We start from the raw sequence: 15,983 nt of genomic DNA, 5'->3' as shown, positions 1-15,983 counted from the left end.
TTACCTTAAATAAATTTTGTAAGGAATGCTGAGCCTGGCAACACAGTTAACTGAATTTCAATATTTATATTTTTATATATATATATATACACACACATACATATATATATTCATATATATATATATTCTGTAACCACACTGGGTTTGAGGGCTGAGATAACAACATTATAACTTTTGAAATAACTGTGCTGTGAACACACATGCTAAGTTCCTCTAGTCAGCTGATGAACTGTATAAGAACACAAGCCACAGACTGCTTTATCATACATGAAAATAACCTCCTGAAACCGGGAAAATGTGCCAAGAGTATGAACCACTACATTGCCTGTGTCCATTTTTAGACACTCTTTACTCACATATATATATATTATTTATTATTTTAATCATCATGATCAGTTAATTTCTTCATTTTTCACATGGAGTCAAATACTTCCTGTAATTTAAGAATTCTGGATTGTTAGATTTGCCCTTTCTGGCCCTTTTCATTTCTCAAAAAATCTTCCACATGATTACATTAGAAAGGCTTAGATAAAACGTCAGTGAAGATAAGGAGAGTGATTCAGAGCACAAAGATGGCTAAGCACCTCATTTTACCACAAATATGACACTTCCCTTGATTCCTATGAGAAATTCCTAAAAGTTTCTAACTCACAATGTGAACTTTGATAGCAACAAAGTGTCCAAATTAGAGAAACATAAATAATATCAATTCCTCTTTTGCAGTTTCATCTCTGTTGAGATAAGCTCTTTACCAAGTTTAAATGAGTTATAATCTATAACTTTGTTAATGCTGGAACTTTTACAAATGTCTGCAAAAGCAATGAAGTACAGAGTTAACCATAGTTTTACAACTGCTTTAAAAGTTTTGTTAAGGTAATTCAGCAATTCTTTTGCAGTAATGACAGTAGACCCATGTGGAAGCACACTCATAGCTCAAGATTTGGCTAACAGACTGGAAAATCCAGCCTTCTAAATGTCAAACCAGAAACCACAGGCAGCTGCCCCATCTGCCCAGCTGAACAACCAACACAATGTCATGGGGTTGCTCCAGCACGTCTCAGCACACCTACATGCAACGTTATCAGGTTTTTATACAGCATCAACAAGCACAAAAAGTACCTTAGTTACACATTAAAGCAAAGTACCTAAAACTTAACATGACACCAGAAAAATTAAGATAAGCAGTAACTATATCTTCTTTGTATTATTTCATAGGTGTGTTGATTTTGAAATGTTTGGAGGTTTTGCCTTCCCTGTTCCCTCCCACCCTTGATTCTACTGATACACGACACTCCTGAAGTGGAAAACAGTCTTCACCTAAAATACATCCTTTGTCCATAAAAACAATCATAATGTCATCTTGGCAATGTAAAAAATGGCAGTTTTTTTAATATCTTAGTACTAGATAGTCATGAAGTTATTATTTTACTATTCACAAAATTAAGCAGTATCCAAATTTTAATAGATTTGTTGCACAGACATTGTCTTTGGTTATCAGCTTCATCTTCTTCATAGCCACATTCCACAACTAAAGTATGACTATTAAGTAATACTACATCTACAGTTAATTTTTTTCTTTGAACTGGAATAATAATGAATGGATTTTTGAAAACAGGATACAGGAACAAAAAACTACTTGTATAAAATATTTTTAGAAATATTAATATATATGTGTTAACATTCTAATAATTCATTTTTAAAACTGAAATATGTTTTGACAGGACTTATAATTAAATTTACTAAAATTGCTTGACAACGGTTTATAGAAATCTGGATGTGATACAGTACCTTGTGCAGTCTGCTACATTCAGTACAAGAATATGCTCCAATGCTGAAATCATCTCCAGACCAGCATCTGTAATCGTCTGGCAATTAGCCATATGAATGTGCCTCATGTATGGGCAGCATTTACTTATAAATTTTAAACTTAAATCAGTAATTTGGTTATTTCCTGTTGAAATACATAAAGATGTAAGTTACTCATCTCACATACATTAAGGGCCTGATCCAAATACCCACTGAAATAAGACTACCTATTTCAAATTACCTGGATTAATTTAAAAAATACATCATCCTAATAATTTTGTGAATTATTATACCAACCTTCAATGCTGACCTTGACAAGTTTACATTGAGCAAGGGCTTCAAAACTTGTATCAGAAAGATGTGGTGAGTCAAGAAAGACAACAGACATTATCTGTTGGCATTTTGGAACCAGAACCTTTGAAGGAAAAAAGGTGAAATAAAATACTCATGGACCTATGCTGTCACGTAACAAAATATCAGCAAATATTCTGCACACAATACCAAATGTTACAATTTCAAACAAATACTTATAATTAATTTTAACACTAACTTCTAGACAGTGAGCAGTATATAAACTACTGAAATTCTCCATATATTTATTATGTTTGGGTACACTAGGAAAAGAAGTAACCGAAGACATAAAGTATGGCAGACACCTGAGACAGTGATCTATTTAATAATCACTTTTGCAGAAGCCTGAAAGTCCTTTTTTGATGGGTAAAGACAATACAGAATGCTGTTCCCATATGTTATATTCGCTTTAACACTGAAAAACCTGAAATACTATCATTTATAAGCTGGAAGATGGCAATTTAGCCATAACCATATAGCAAAAGAAGACAAAATTACTGAAATTTTCTGAAAGTGACTGCAAGTAGGCAAGATTTATAAGCATAACTAGATAACAGTTTAAAAATGTTTTCAGGGAGAAATATTCCTCTTAAATTATATCTGCATAACTTTCTTTACAGTCAGTTGAGAGGATAACCCAGTTACAACAGCAAAAAGCTTCTCAAAGTACAGATTTATTTTCCATTTCTTACTTGAATACATAAATCTGTGAGAGTTGGCATTTTGTTCATTAGCAAATCTTTAATCCCACTGCAGGCTTCGGCAATATTTCTGAAGCCATCAACTGAAATCTAAGAAAGAAATTAAACATATATGTCTTAGCAAAACTAAGAAAAACAATACAGGAGAGGCTTGAGATATTTTCAGTACTTTCAAATCACAGGTACCTAGTTGCTCACTAAAACAGGAAATGCATTAGGCCCATTAAAAGAAAAACAGACCCACGAAGTATACTTATTATTCTGAAATGCTCACAGCATAATCCAAATCCAGGATTCTTTATGAAAATACGTCTACCTAAGTTAAGCAGGAGTAAGGTACAACGATTTCTATAGTCAACACCACTTATAAGAGTAGCAAGGAGTGTCACTGTCACATCCCTTTACTTTTGTTTTCCCAGCATTATGAGGCATTCACACATGGCACATGCTCGCATCTAGTTTAACACAAGGCTTAAATGTAAAAGATCTTCATTGGTTTTTCCAGATCCATAGTAAAACGCGTGTTAAATTCCAACAGGACACACAGAAAGATTCTATGCAATCACAATCACATGGAGCTCATTCACAGAATCCTGGATGTAGGACCACATCACCAATTCTGCATACTCTGACAGTGTATGTATTCAGTGAAAGTAAGAATGGACAGATAGATCTGTCAATTGTGTGACTTCAGGGTGTGACTCCGAGGAGTCAATTCTTCAACTGTTCAAATTCAATAGATGTCAGTTGCCTTTTGGGCATACATGCACCAAGTAGTTAAGTATGTTAAAGTGAAACATATCACCCTCTAGAAACTTCAGTTTGAGAGGTGTATTTCTGGTAACTAAGTCTTGTTCTCGGTCCATATACTACAAAGAGCAAACCATTCCCAAGTGAAGAGAGGCTAAGTTACACCATACAATTTGTTCTAATACATGGTAACAACACTGTCCATTAAAATTTGAACATGATGCCTTTTCAAGAGAAGGCTGAGGTTTTCACTCTTCTGAAAAATCAGCCACAGCGTACTAAGCAGTTTGAGTATGCTTTATGTCATGTTATGGCAGTAGGATTTCCCCTTGTAACTGCTGTACAGATTTGCTATCATGAGAGAGAATAACTCTGCTCCCAAGGAACAGACACTCAAAAGCTGAGATCATGCAGAACATGATGAATTCAGCTCTGCTTGCTGTTCAAACTGAAGAGATTTTGTAAGACTCAGTTCATATGTTTGCATCAGTTGGAACCAAATACAACTTACTCCTCTGGCTGCTGACCAGAGGAAGGTGTGGGGCTGAATGGGGCCTGGTACCAACTGTTCTTGAGATGTTTATTTTTTTTACTATAAACACATTGTTAGCTGTTAAAAGCACCCACCTAGGCTGGTGATCACAGTTTGATACAGAGAATAGGAATAAAAGATCCCTCATCTCTAGGTATCTAAAATTCAGATGCAAATGATGTATCTTATGTTACTTGCTGCTTTGGGCAAGATTTTAAAAATATCACTGAAAAAAACTAAATGCAAACTCAGGAGCCTGAGTTTTTAAGCTTCTGACTTTGCAAATGTTAGTCATGTAACTGAATAGTAAGATAAATGTTTTCTAGTCTTGCAGGTTGTTCTGATAATTGTCGAAGAGGAATCACAGTTGAGAGGACTTTAAAATCAGTGAAATAGGTAGGAAAAAAAGCAAAGCCAAGAAAGTACCAATAATATTGATGCTGATTTAAAAAACAGACTCCAAATGCTAGAGCCTTGGTTTACTCCACTGGGTTTAGGAACATAACTCAGGGGTCTAAGTTAAAAAATTATGAAACCTGAGATCTTGTGTAGCAACAAAGAGCAAGAAAGAGCCCAAGACAGGCCAGACCTGAAAGTCTTAATCTCCTCTGGAGACTTCTCTCCCTCTCTAATTGTTACATAGATAAATCAAAGCAACTTTCTAGACATTATCTTAGGTTAGATGCCTAAAATTAAGTTAAATTCTCATTCTCTAAAGAATAGACAATAGGTAATCAGATCAAACTCAAGAATGCTGAGGGACAGAAGTAGTGTATCTGCTTCTGGAATCGAGTAAGGATTGCATAATGTTAACTGGAGTCTACAGGACTTTTAATCTCTTTGTCTGGAAAAAAACTGTTTGCTTAACATAGCCATTTGGTACCACAAATAGCAGCAATTTATTGTTTTCCTTCATGCAAGCCAAAAACAATTACACTGAAGCAGCTAATAATACCACTGCACAGATTGTTTCAAATTTTTTTTTACTTGAACAGTTTTTAACCTAAGGTTGGATAACTGATCTCAGCAGCAAGTTGAGAAAGTTACACTGTGAAACATGTTCAGACAATATTCAATTAAATTAGTCAACATTTAGATGCTGCTGCAATATCATGTATTTGTCTTAGTTTCCTTTATTCCTAGAACAATAAATCCTTAATCTTCAGTTTCTTTTCTGAAGCCCCTATGAATTATCTATGAAACTTCAGGCACTCAAAGATAAGGTGTAGAAATATGAAAGTTTGTGCATATTTTAGTAAAACAATTGCTTTCTCAACTTACTTGGAATTTCAGTGTTTAATAGATTGCCTCAAGAGTGAATAGCTTGACCCTAGAATCAATTAATTACAGGATACATATGGAATTGAATATTGTATTAGTATTTTATATATTATTGGTGTTACTAGTATTATTAGGACTATATTCTACTAATAACATTGTGTAATGTATTGTTATACTATTATATATTACATTATAAACATTAGGAAGAAATTTTTTTCTGTGTGGGCGGTGAGACACTGGAACAGGTTGCTCAGGGAGGTTGTGGAAGACGCATCCCTGGAAGTGTTCAAGGCCAGGTTGGATGGGGCTCTAAACAACCTGGTCCAGTGGGATGTGTCTCTGCCCATGGAGGGGGGTTGGACTAGATGATCTTTAAGATCCCTTCCATCCCAGACCATTATATGATTCCATGATTCTTTGCCCTGCATCAGTAAAATCCCACTTAAATCTCCTTTAAACCCATTGTGAGGGAGGATGTTTTGAATTATGAGTCTAAGGTACTATAAAATTCTGCAAAACAGACTTTTCCTGCATGATCAAGTTAAATCATTTTATAAATATACTATTTCTTGCATGTACAGGATCAGAAATCAATTCAATGATTGTACATAAAATAGAATCCCTTGTCTGTGAGGAGTTTTCAGTCTAATATGTAAATTACGAATTTGAGTTTTTTCTTAACTGTATGCTTGTGTACTGTGATCTGAAATGAAAGTACATCAAAACAAACATGGAGCAAGCCACAACTAAAGATTTGTCCCCACAGATTTAGCAAATAAATGTACCAAAATGATGAAAAGCTTTCAAGAATGTAAAAATAAATTCAATCTCTTTATAGTTTCTTACATGCAAAGAATAGGAACACACATCATTTTTATTTAGGTTTTGGCTTATTTGCTACACATTTGCTACACAGTACTGCTTTACAAGTCATTATTTCTCCCCCTGAACTGATTGTATTTGTGGAATCCACCCTGCAAGGCAGAATGCTGTCTGCATCACAGAAGGGATTTTGAACCATAGAATCATAGAGTCATAGAATGGTTAAGGTTGGAAGCGACCTTAAAGATCATCAGGTTCCAACCCCCCTGCTATGAGCAGGGACACCTCACACTAGACCAAAGCTTCATCGAACCTCGCCTTGAACACCTACAGGGAAGGGGCATCCACAACCTCCCTGGGCAACTTATTCCAGCACCTTACTGCCCTCATGGTGAAGAATTTCTTCCTGATGTCTAACCTAAACCTACCCTCTTTCAGTTTAAAACTGTTACCCCTTGTCCTATCACTGCCCTCTCTGGTGAAAAGCCCCTCCCTAACTTTCCTGTAGCCCCTTCAGGTACTGGAAGCTGCTATAAGGTCTCCCTGGAGCCTTCTCCAGGCTGAACAGCCCCAACTTTCTCAGCCTGTCTTCGTAGCACAGACATAGCAAAGAAACACTGTTCTATGATTCTAGCATTGTCAATGCAGTGTGAGTGCAGAAACTTGAAAATCAGTGCTCAGGGCTGAGAAAATACTCTTGTGGTGCACAAGGGGCTATCTTTATTTTTTTATTGTTCTGTGTTTGTCAAGAATGATAAAATAAATTGTGACATCCTTTCAGATGTTTGGCTCATTACATTAATGGCTTGCCTCCACATGTTATTTTTCTTTTAATTTTCCACTGTCCAAAAAAAAGCTTATATTAACATACTCTTTAATTAGCATTCTAAAAATGTAGAATAGTCCATGTGTAACTTATAATATCCTTCAGTAAGACATGTTTGTACTCAGGAAATGTAAGCAATGAGTCCTCTTCTTCAAGAAATAAAGAACATTGCTCAGATTTTCTTCCCAAGTGATGGCCCCTTTTTGCTGCTTGATCTGTCTGAAGAAGCCAGAATTTGACAGAAGCTGCCAAAATGTCAATGCTCCCAATGAAGTCAGAGCAGGAAGAATTAAGATGGTGAAAACTGGTGAAGCCTACACATTTGCTGACAGCTTCTCTGACATCCGCACAAACACAGCAGAACATCAAGAAATGAAAGGGTCAAATTAATTTTTCCCCATGGCTTGTGATCTCCTACCCAGGTGTTACAAACTGCAGCAATTGATAGACCACTCTAAAACACTTTGGGCCAGAATAATCCCAGTCTGAAAATCAGCCATAGATGTTGGCACCAAAAATAAAAAGCCAGTTTCTTTGAAAATATCCGTATTTCTAATTTGACTAAAAATACCTTTCACTAAACTGTTCTTGTTGTACAATCTCAATCTAATATGTCATTACATGACTTGCAGTTGCTTTATACCCTTCCATCTGTTCAGTTTTGTGTATAATAGCAGAAAATTTTCCACCTGAACTGTTTAGCTTCAGAAGCAGAACAAAGAAATCTTACGCTTTCTAGGTAATTCTATGAGAATAGCAACGGTGTAATAGGACACCTTTTGGGCAGGACACAAGAATCTCTACATTTTGATGAAAAGATCTTGAAACTCAGTAATTAAAATACTTACCACCCATGTCATAATGGCACAATCTTAATTACTGAGTTTTAATGCAAAAAAACCCCACCATACTTAGAATTCACTCAGTATTATTACCATGTATTAATATAATACTCAAAGGAAAGACTACCTTGTTTTGTGGCAACAGACTAGGAAATGTGTGTTTAACTCCCAGTTTTCTGCCTAACTATGTTTTAATAAGCTATTTAAATACACTGGTCCTCAAGTTGCCACTCATAAAATCATTAGCAAAATCACCCATTTTACAGGTGGGCTTTCTAAATAGATGTTGAAATCCTAAGTAGTAATGGTAGTATAAGAACTCCTATGAAAAGACCTGCAATGTTAAAATTAAGGAAAAAACAGAAAACATGAAAAAACAGGAAAAATATATATGCTATAGAATATATGTTCTGTTCTACAGAACACTTTTTACCATAATTGCAATATTTATACTTTAGCTTCACTAAATTTTTCTAATTCTGAAACATCAGCCTTACAAAAGTTCCCTTTGGTTTAGTTCATTCAATAAGGGAGAAAAAAGTCAATTCCATCTTATTAAAATGCTTTCTGCAAGAGTGATGCAATTGATGCTCCTTTTGGTTTCAATTGTTTACTCAAGTACTCAGTCATAATCATTAAGCACTGTTTCAGAATCATGGGGAAACCCAAAATGGAGGAAGCTGTGGAATCCCTTCCAGACTTCTCAAATACACTGGTGAGCAAATGCACTTTCCTCTGGAAAGGGGAGGGCTGTGGTTTCCCAACTTGATGATCACCACTTCTCTGACTCTTATTAGGTCAATGCTTTCTAAAGGCAGATACAGCTCATGATTACACTTCTGAACAAACAGGAATGTCACTTTTGGAAAAAATAACCAATTACTGGCATTGTGAAAAGGTAACTCAGAGGTAGGTAGTTCCTAATTTTCCTCTAACCTCAGCTCTCATTTCAAATTTCACAGTCACCACACAATAGTCTCAGCTTGATTCTCAGGAACAAGAAACAGACACTCACAGTAAAGAGCAGTCAGAACAAGACTGTTGTCCTATCTGCCTTCATCCTTGATCCTGAAAAGTTTTTGTTAGATGGAAAATGAAATTGTTATATTCCTCAGACTCCATCTCTTTATCATTTAACATACATTTTGTAATTTGAAGAGTCTCTCAGTGTTTAAAAAAGTACATGTGGAAGTCTTTATTAAAACATTGACAGACTTTTATTGCCTTACAGTTTGGCATTTCACATTGCTTTTGAACTATGTTTCCAGATACAGTATGTATTTGAAAGTTTATAAAATAGTACCAGATTCTAAACCCTTGGTTTTCTTTAAAAGATTAGTAGGAGATTAAAATAATGCAAAACATTAATTATTTTTAGATTGCAGTTCATTTATAAATGCTACTTCAATTTGTGTATTAAACTAATACAAAATAGTAGTAAAGGTTAACTTTTAAAATTAATTTCCTTCTCAGGAAATCAAGTGTAAACTTTTATTTTCCCAGTGCAATGTGGCTTTTGGTTTGTTGTTTTTTTTTTAAACTAGGGAAAAACTACATTTTCAAAAGTCCTGATTTAAAACTCTAACTAATCATGACATAGAATTAGTCTATTTATGGCTACAAAAAGCAAGCCTTGTTCTCATTATGCAGTAAGTACTAGCTGTTTATAGATCTGACAGTTTGTTGGAAGGGATCCAAACCTATAGTGCTATTATTCCTTAGTAAAATTTAAACAGCTGTAGTCATGTAATTCAAAACCCTGGAAGTCTGCTGCAGTGCTTGTTCTGCTTCAGTATACCATGAATGCAGGATGCAGCCAGTCATCTAAAGGATTCTCTTCTCCACAGAATGAAAGAAAGACGTGAACTACAAACCTGTGTGCAACCTGAAATGTCCAAATAGATGAGCTTGTGACAGCCTCTTCCAGAGCCCAGGTACAGTAATCCTTTGTCTGTGAATTTTTTGCAGTGAGCTAAACTCAGATATTGTAAATTGGGAAAGCAGCTTTGAAAAAAAAAAGAAAAAGTAAAACAGAGAGCAAATTATTTCAAGAATATGTTACAGAAACAAAGTAACATAAAATACTATAGTTAAAGTATTCTGCAAATTACTGAAAATATGCTTGATATAAAATAGAATTAGCTCCTTGCTGAAATTTGAAAGTCTCTTTTATTCTGCTGCAAATTTTCCTCTGCTCCTTGTATCGCAAATTACTGGGGTATAGCACTCTCACACAACATACTCTACCATATGAAAACTGTCATTTCAAAGTTATCTCAAGTAAATGCAAAAGCTTACTTTTTAATTAACTAGGATTTTTGTGTACATACTTTGAAAGCTAATAGAATTTTCAGTATAAGTTTGCTGGACTGTCTTTGCCATTCATTTTACAAGCAGTGCCTGCTGGAAATGAAAACCAGAACTTTATCAAAGGACATTAAAAGCAGAAATGTGCAGTCAGAGCTTCTCAAGTCATATAATTATTTAGAAGAGTACTATTGAAATAATCTGAAAAACTGAGAGAGATACAAAAGGGAATTATCCAAAAGTGAATCATCCAATATCAGGTTTTGATCAGTTCTTTTGGAAAACCTTTTTTTTTTATACTAAACATTAATTAAAAGAAAGCAAACTGTGTAAGTGGAAAATGTTAGTCAACAGCACTCTGTAAAAGCAAGAATCTATACTTTGAATACACTTCAGTTCCCATCTGAAGCTTTGGTTTATAATTTACTGAAAACTATTCATTTTACTGAACTACGTATCTCACTGGAATAAGTAACAATCGCCACAAGCACCACAAATGGAAGCACACAGAAAATCATGGACATATTCATGCAGTTCTGCAAGTCAGCAAAAACAGGCATTTTGGAGTGAGATGGGAACACCCACTGAGGAGCTGACTGCTTAAGGAGTGGCATATATCTTCGGAACTGAATTTATACTTTCAATATAGAGTGGGGAAACATGCTAACCTGAAGTGCACAACAAAAAAAAAAGCAATAGAAAGCTGGCAAATAATGTTATCCCAAAAAGTTATACTGCAAAAATACAAATAAATCACTTATAAGATTACATTTCATGGGGGGGGGGGGGGGGAACCACACAATATGCACCAGAACCACATATTAGAATATTAGGGCATGTGTTTGTGGTGCTTTGGTTTTTTTGGGTTTTTTGTTTGTTTGTTTTGGCTTTTTTAATGGAAACATTTAATTAAATACAGAAATAAAAGTATCCTTCTTTGTAGAAGCATAAGCAACATATTCCACAAAAATGAGTGGGGAAAATCAAAGTCAGACAGAGTACACTTCCAAACTTCTCTGATAAAACAGATAATAAATGAAAAGACTGGTTTTTACCCTCTGGCTGTTCTGAGTCTTTTAAGAGTATATGTTGCTGCAAGGTTGCACAGCTTAAGACACAGGACAGCCTTTTTTGCTGCACTTTGAAGACTGTGATCAAAACCTCCCAATACTTTTCAAGAGACACTGATTTTATTTACAGGTCATATGACCCATTTTTATGATCTGGGAACTTTAACACATGCTTTCTTCTGCCATTTTTAAAGTGACAGATTTCTTAAAACTTAAGCTTGAGCACACAGACTGCTAAAAATCTTTGCTTTTTGTTACAGCCAAATTCTGCAGGAATTCTGTCATGATGATTTTTAAATTAATTTTGGCACCAGAAATCTCAGGACCATTATTTTCAACCAATCTGACAAACTGACCTTCTGACTTTTGTTCCTGGTAGACAATATTCATGTCTATCCTATGCAACAGAACTTTTCAGAGAAAAACTGTAGCTGATGATCTGTGTAACACAGATGTTAAAATGCTTGAATGGAACAGTAGAATTAAAAATTACCATATAGTTTTGAGCACACTCAGCCTACACTTCACTTGTTCCTTGTTCCAGTAATGCACATCTGATATACAATAGCAAATGTCACATACAGCATTATCAATGCAATACTGCCACCTCCAAGAACTTTCTATTAGTTACCTTGTTACACAGGACCTGTGGTGAGCTGATGCTTTTGAGATGGTATGTGGAATGTTTATGAAACTTGTCTGCTATCACAATCGTCACAAGACAACAACTTTTTGTACATCCCCATAATCTCAGAAACAATGAGCTTTGTATTTTGTCCAAAAATTGTCAATAAAAACAGTGTTATCTTACGGCTTTAAACTGGAAGCATTGTGTGACTGGGGAAACTTCTTATCAACAAAGCACAGGTTAATTGCAAAATATATTTTGTCAGTGGAAAATTTTTCTTTTTGTTTTAAACATTTTCTTGCATCGACAGCTGCACCTACTCTGGAAAATTCTTTCTTGGGTACGTGCTATTAATGCATCAAAAGAAATGAAGCGTTCTGACTTTTGGTGCCAACAGTATGCTCAGGTAACCAGAGCAAAATACAATGAGAAGACCTATAGAACAGCTGTACCAAACTTCAACATAAATTTAAAAAGGAAAGATATCAGCCAACATCGCCAAAACACATATTACGATAAGAATAAAAGTGATTAAGAGATGAGTGGTAAGATTGGAGACACCAAAAACTTTGCCAAAACAAAAGTTAGCTGTATGAGCATATGGCATTGCAGACTAAGAAAAAAACAAAAGTCAAAATGTATTATGCACACGGCAAAGAAAAACATGTTCCTGGACTTTGTGAGGCTGCTGGTGAAAGGAAGATACTAGTTTTTCTCACAGGAAAGAGAAACAAAGTACAGATCTCTTCAAATCTATATACAGCTCAGGTGGCCCAGCATGCCTCTTTATGGCAGCTTTTAATGCAGCAATTCTACCTCCTAGGCAGACTTCAAGTCTCATGGAGGGACACATCTACAACAGGGATGACAGACCTCTGTAAGAATGTAAATTCTCTGCCTTCAGCTCTCTGGTTTTCCAAATGAGAGTTTGGAATACCTCTTTCTTTTGCAGCTATCATGCAAGGACTTGGCTCACACAATATACCTATCTGCAGTCCTCTCTTGCAAAAATATTTTTTTAGAACATACCTAACAGGCAAACTTCTTGTATGACCATGAGTAAATGGACATGCTCAAAAAAATGTGGCCAGTACGTTCTTTTAAAAGTTTCTGTAAAACTGTGAAGTATATAGTTTGTATTTTTAATATTACTAAAAAGAAAAAATAGCTGCTAAGTCAAATGTATGGGGCATTTTTTTCCTTTTGTGTAGCAGACAGAATCCTGTAAATCACTCACAAAGAATATTTCTACTACATATGCCTCTAAATTTCCTGCAAGATTAAAACAAACATACTTTAATATTTCTGGTCAACTTTACCTTGACAATAGTCGTAGTGTTCCATTAGTAATATCTGTATATGACAGATTTAAACAGATAAGAGCTCTGCAGCCTTCTGATATGAGTCTCATGGATTCATCCTGAATAACACATTTTTAAAAAATTTCAGGAGTACATTAAATTTATATTTGTATTTATTTATCTTACATTTCTATGCAGAGTAACAAGGGAAAATAACATTAATAAGTATCTTTAAATCATCATAATAATTTTGTACATTACAGACATTTTGTCTAAAAGCATTAAAGTATAATACCAAGAGGTACATGATGCTACTGTACTCTAAGTATGGTAATTCTAACATTCCAGTTCAAGGAAACATTTTAAACCACACTCCTACAGAGCACCTGGTTCCTGTTTAGTTCTACCCTTTAGGTGGATCATTAAATTTAAGTACTTGTAAGGCTTCCATGTTTCATCAACCTGCAGAAGTGATACTACCTATATTGTTCTACATATCATTCCATCAGAATATAATGGGAACAGATCTCCTAGTATGAAGGATGTTTCACAGTAAATGTCAATATAATAGAAAAGCAAAAAGTCACCATTTAATACATGGAGATACAGTAGTTGAGTGTGTATCTTTGGCCATGTTGTGGTCATCTTTCTACTATTTCAGTAATCAGGCAAAAAGACCACCAAGATAGCTGGAAATTCAATAGCAATCAACTTTAAAGTTTGTGCTTTAGAAATATATTCCTGCAACAAAGGATTTGAGAGAGGTGACATCAGTAAAACTAAGTATGTTGATGGAAGATAACCATAACCTGAAGACAACTGAAGGCTTAGGGAATGGTGAGAAAGCACTGAAGGGATAGCATGACGAGGAAAGCTCTGAAACCTTCCATGTGAACGCAGCACAACCAGGGGTCCATCTCAAGTGTCTGAATACAAACAACTGTAGCATGGGAATCAATCAGCAGGGATCAAAGTCCACACACAGGTGCAGAGCTACAATTTCATTTGGATTCCAGAGATGCGAAAGGGTAGCACACATAGCTGGAGGCCTGCAACCCACGGTTACGTTTCTTTAGGAATGACAGGCCAAGAAGGTGAGGACGGGTCACATTCTGCAAAGTTATGCCTCGATTAAAGGAGCTTGCATTGGAATGAGTGACATGTCACTTGAGAGCTTATTATTAAATATTAGAGGCTAGACATATGAGGATTACATGGTAGTAGGTATCTGTTACAGACTGCTTGCTCAAGAAAAGAAGGTAGCTATCCTTCTTTGGGCAGCTGAATGAAGCTTCACAATTGTCTGTCCTAGTAACTCATGAGAGACTTCAACCACTCCAATATCTGCTGCAGGAACAGTATGGCAGAGCACAAACAGTCCAGGAGAGTTCTAGAGAGTGTTGCTTGATACACGTGACTGACAAGTGGTCTGTGGAACATGTTCTTCTGGGCTTGTTTCACACACAAGGCAAAACTGGTCAAGGATGTGAAGAACTAGAGTGGCTTTGGTTAATGCAACTGTGAAAATGAGTTTACAACCCTGAGAGAAGAAAATTGGACAAATTGTCAAAGAAAAAGTCTGAACTTAAGAGCAGATTTTGGCTTAAAAGGATCTCATGGTAGACATTCCTGTAGAGTAATGCAGCCCAGGAGAGATGGTTGATCTTCAAAGCCAAGGTATTAAATTATTTTTTTGCCTCATTTTTTACTGATAAGGCTTATTCTAAGGTTTCCCAGATGCCTCCCAGAAGCCTGCTAGCAGAGTCTGTGGAAGAGAAGAAACACCCATGGTAGAAGAAGGTAATGTCAGGGAACACCTGAGGAAATGGGACAAGACAGGATGCATCCAAGACTGCTAAGAAAGCTGTCTCCTGTCACTGAGAGGCCTCATTCGTTTTTGAAAAGTCAAGGCAATCAGAGGAGATTCCTGATGACTGGAAGATAGGAAATGTCATATCCATCTTCAAGAAATGGAAGAAGGATGATAAGCCAGTCAGCCTCACCTGAATCCCTTGGAAGGTTATGTAGCAAATCCTCCTTGAAGCCCTGTCCAAGAACATGTAGAATGAGTAAGTGATAGCCAACAGCCAGCATGGATTTACCAAGGGCAAAGGATTCCTCACTAAGGCATGATGAATGATGAAATTACTGGATCTATGGGTATAGAGAGAAAAGCAGCTGTTGTGTACCTTGACTTCAGCAAGGCCGTCAACATAGGTCACAATATCCTTTATAGCCAAATTGGTAAAATAAAGGCTGGTTTTCAAGTTGAGTGAAAATTTGTCTGGATTGTCAGGTTAAAGAGTTGTCACCAAGGGTACTAAGTCCCATTGGTGGCTTGTGGCAACTGGCATCCCTCAAAGGTCAATATGGGGGCCAGTACTGTTAAATGTATTTTTATAAATCATTTGGATGACAGGAACAGAAAACCTTCTCAGCAAACTCACAGATTTTTCCAAACTGGTGGAGTATCAACACACTGGAGTCTAGAACTGATATTCATCAAGGTTTAGTCTGGAAAACTGGGCTGACAGAGACCCCACGAAGTTCAACAAAGGCAAATGCAAAGTCCCGCATCTGGGACAGAATAACCCCATGCACCAGCAGATGGACATCAGTATATCTAGACACTGGGCAGAAAGCAACTATCAGACACACTGACCTGAAAGTCCTGGTCAGCAACAATTTCAGTAGATGTCAGCAGTGTGCCCACCTGAAGAAGGCAGCCAGGTGCTTAGTAGGTTGTATTGGCAAGATTGTAATCAG

General features: G+C 36.0%; 1 protein-coding gene across 4 annotated transcripts in view; it reads right to left on the bottom strand.

Annotated features, from left to right (window-relative positions):
* FBXL13 (F-box and leucine rich repeat protein 13) overlaps positions 1–15,983 on the bottom strand; it is an 81,237-nt gene that overhangs the window by 26,539 nt on the left and 38,715 nt on the right. For all 4 annotated transcript variants that reach the window (XM_051613990.1, XM_051613965.1, XM_051613981.1 and 1 more), the window contains 5 exons: positions 13,236–13,336; positions 9,786–9,915; positions 2,850–2,948; positions 2,104–2,221; positions 1,789–1,951 (listed from right to left, as the gene is read on the bottom strand). In XM_051613990.1, coding sequence (XP_051469950.1) covers positions 1,789–1,951; positions 2,104–2,221; positions 2,850–2,948; positions 9,786–9,915; positions 13,236–13,336 — 611 coding nt within the window. The remainder of the gene's footprint in view (positions 1–1,788; positions 1,952–2,103; positions 2,222–2,849; positions 2,949–9,785; positions 9,916–13,235; positions 13,337–15,983) is intronic.

This window comes from Apus apus, chromosome 1, assembly GCF_020740795.1.
Source record: "Apus apus isolate bApuApu2 chromosome 1, bApuApu2.pri.cur, whole genome shotgun sequence".
Classification (NCBI taxonomy): domain Eukaryota; kingdom Metazoa; phylum Chordata; class Aves; order Apodiformes; family Apodidae; genus Apus; species Apus apus.
The sequence above is the reverse complement of the archived record's forward strand: the minus strand, read 5'-3'. Positions and strand labels throughout refer to the sequence as shown.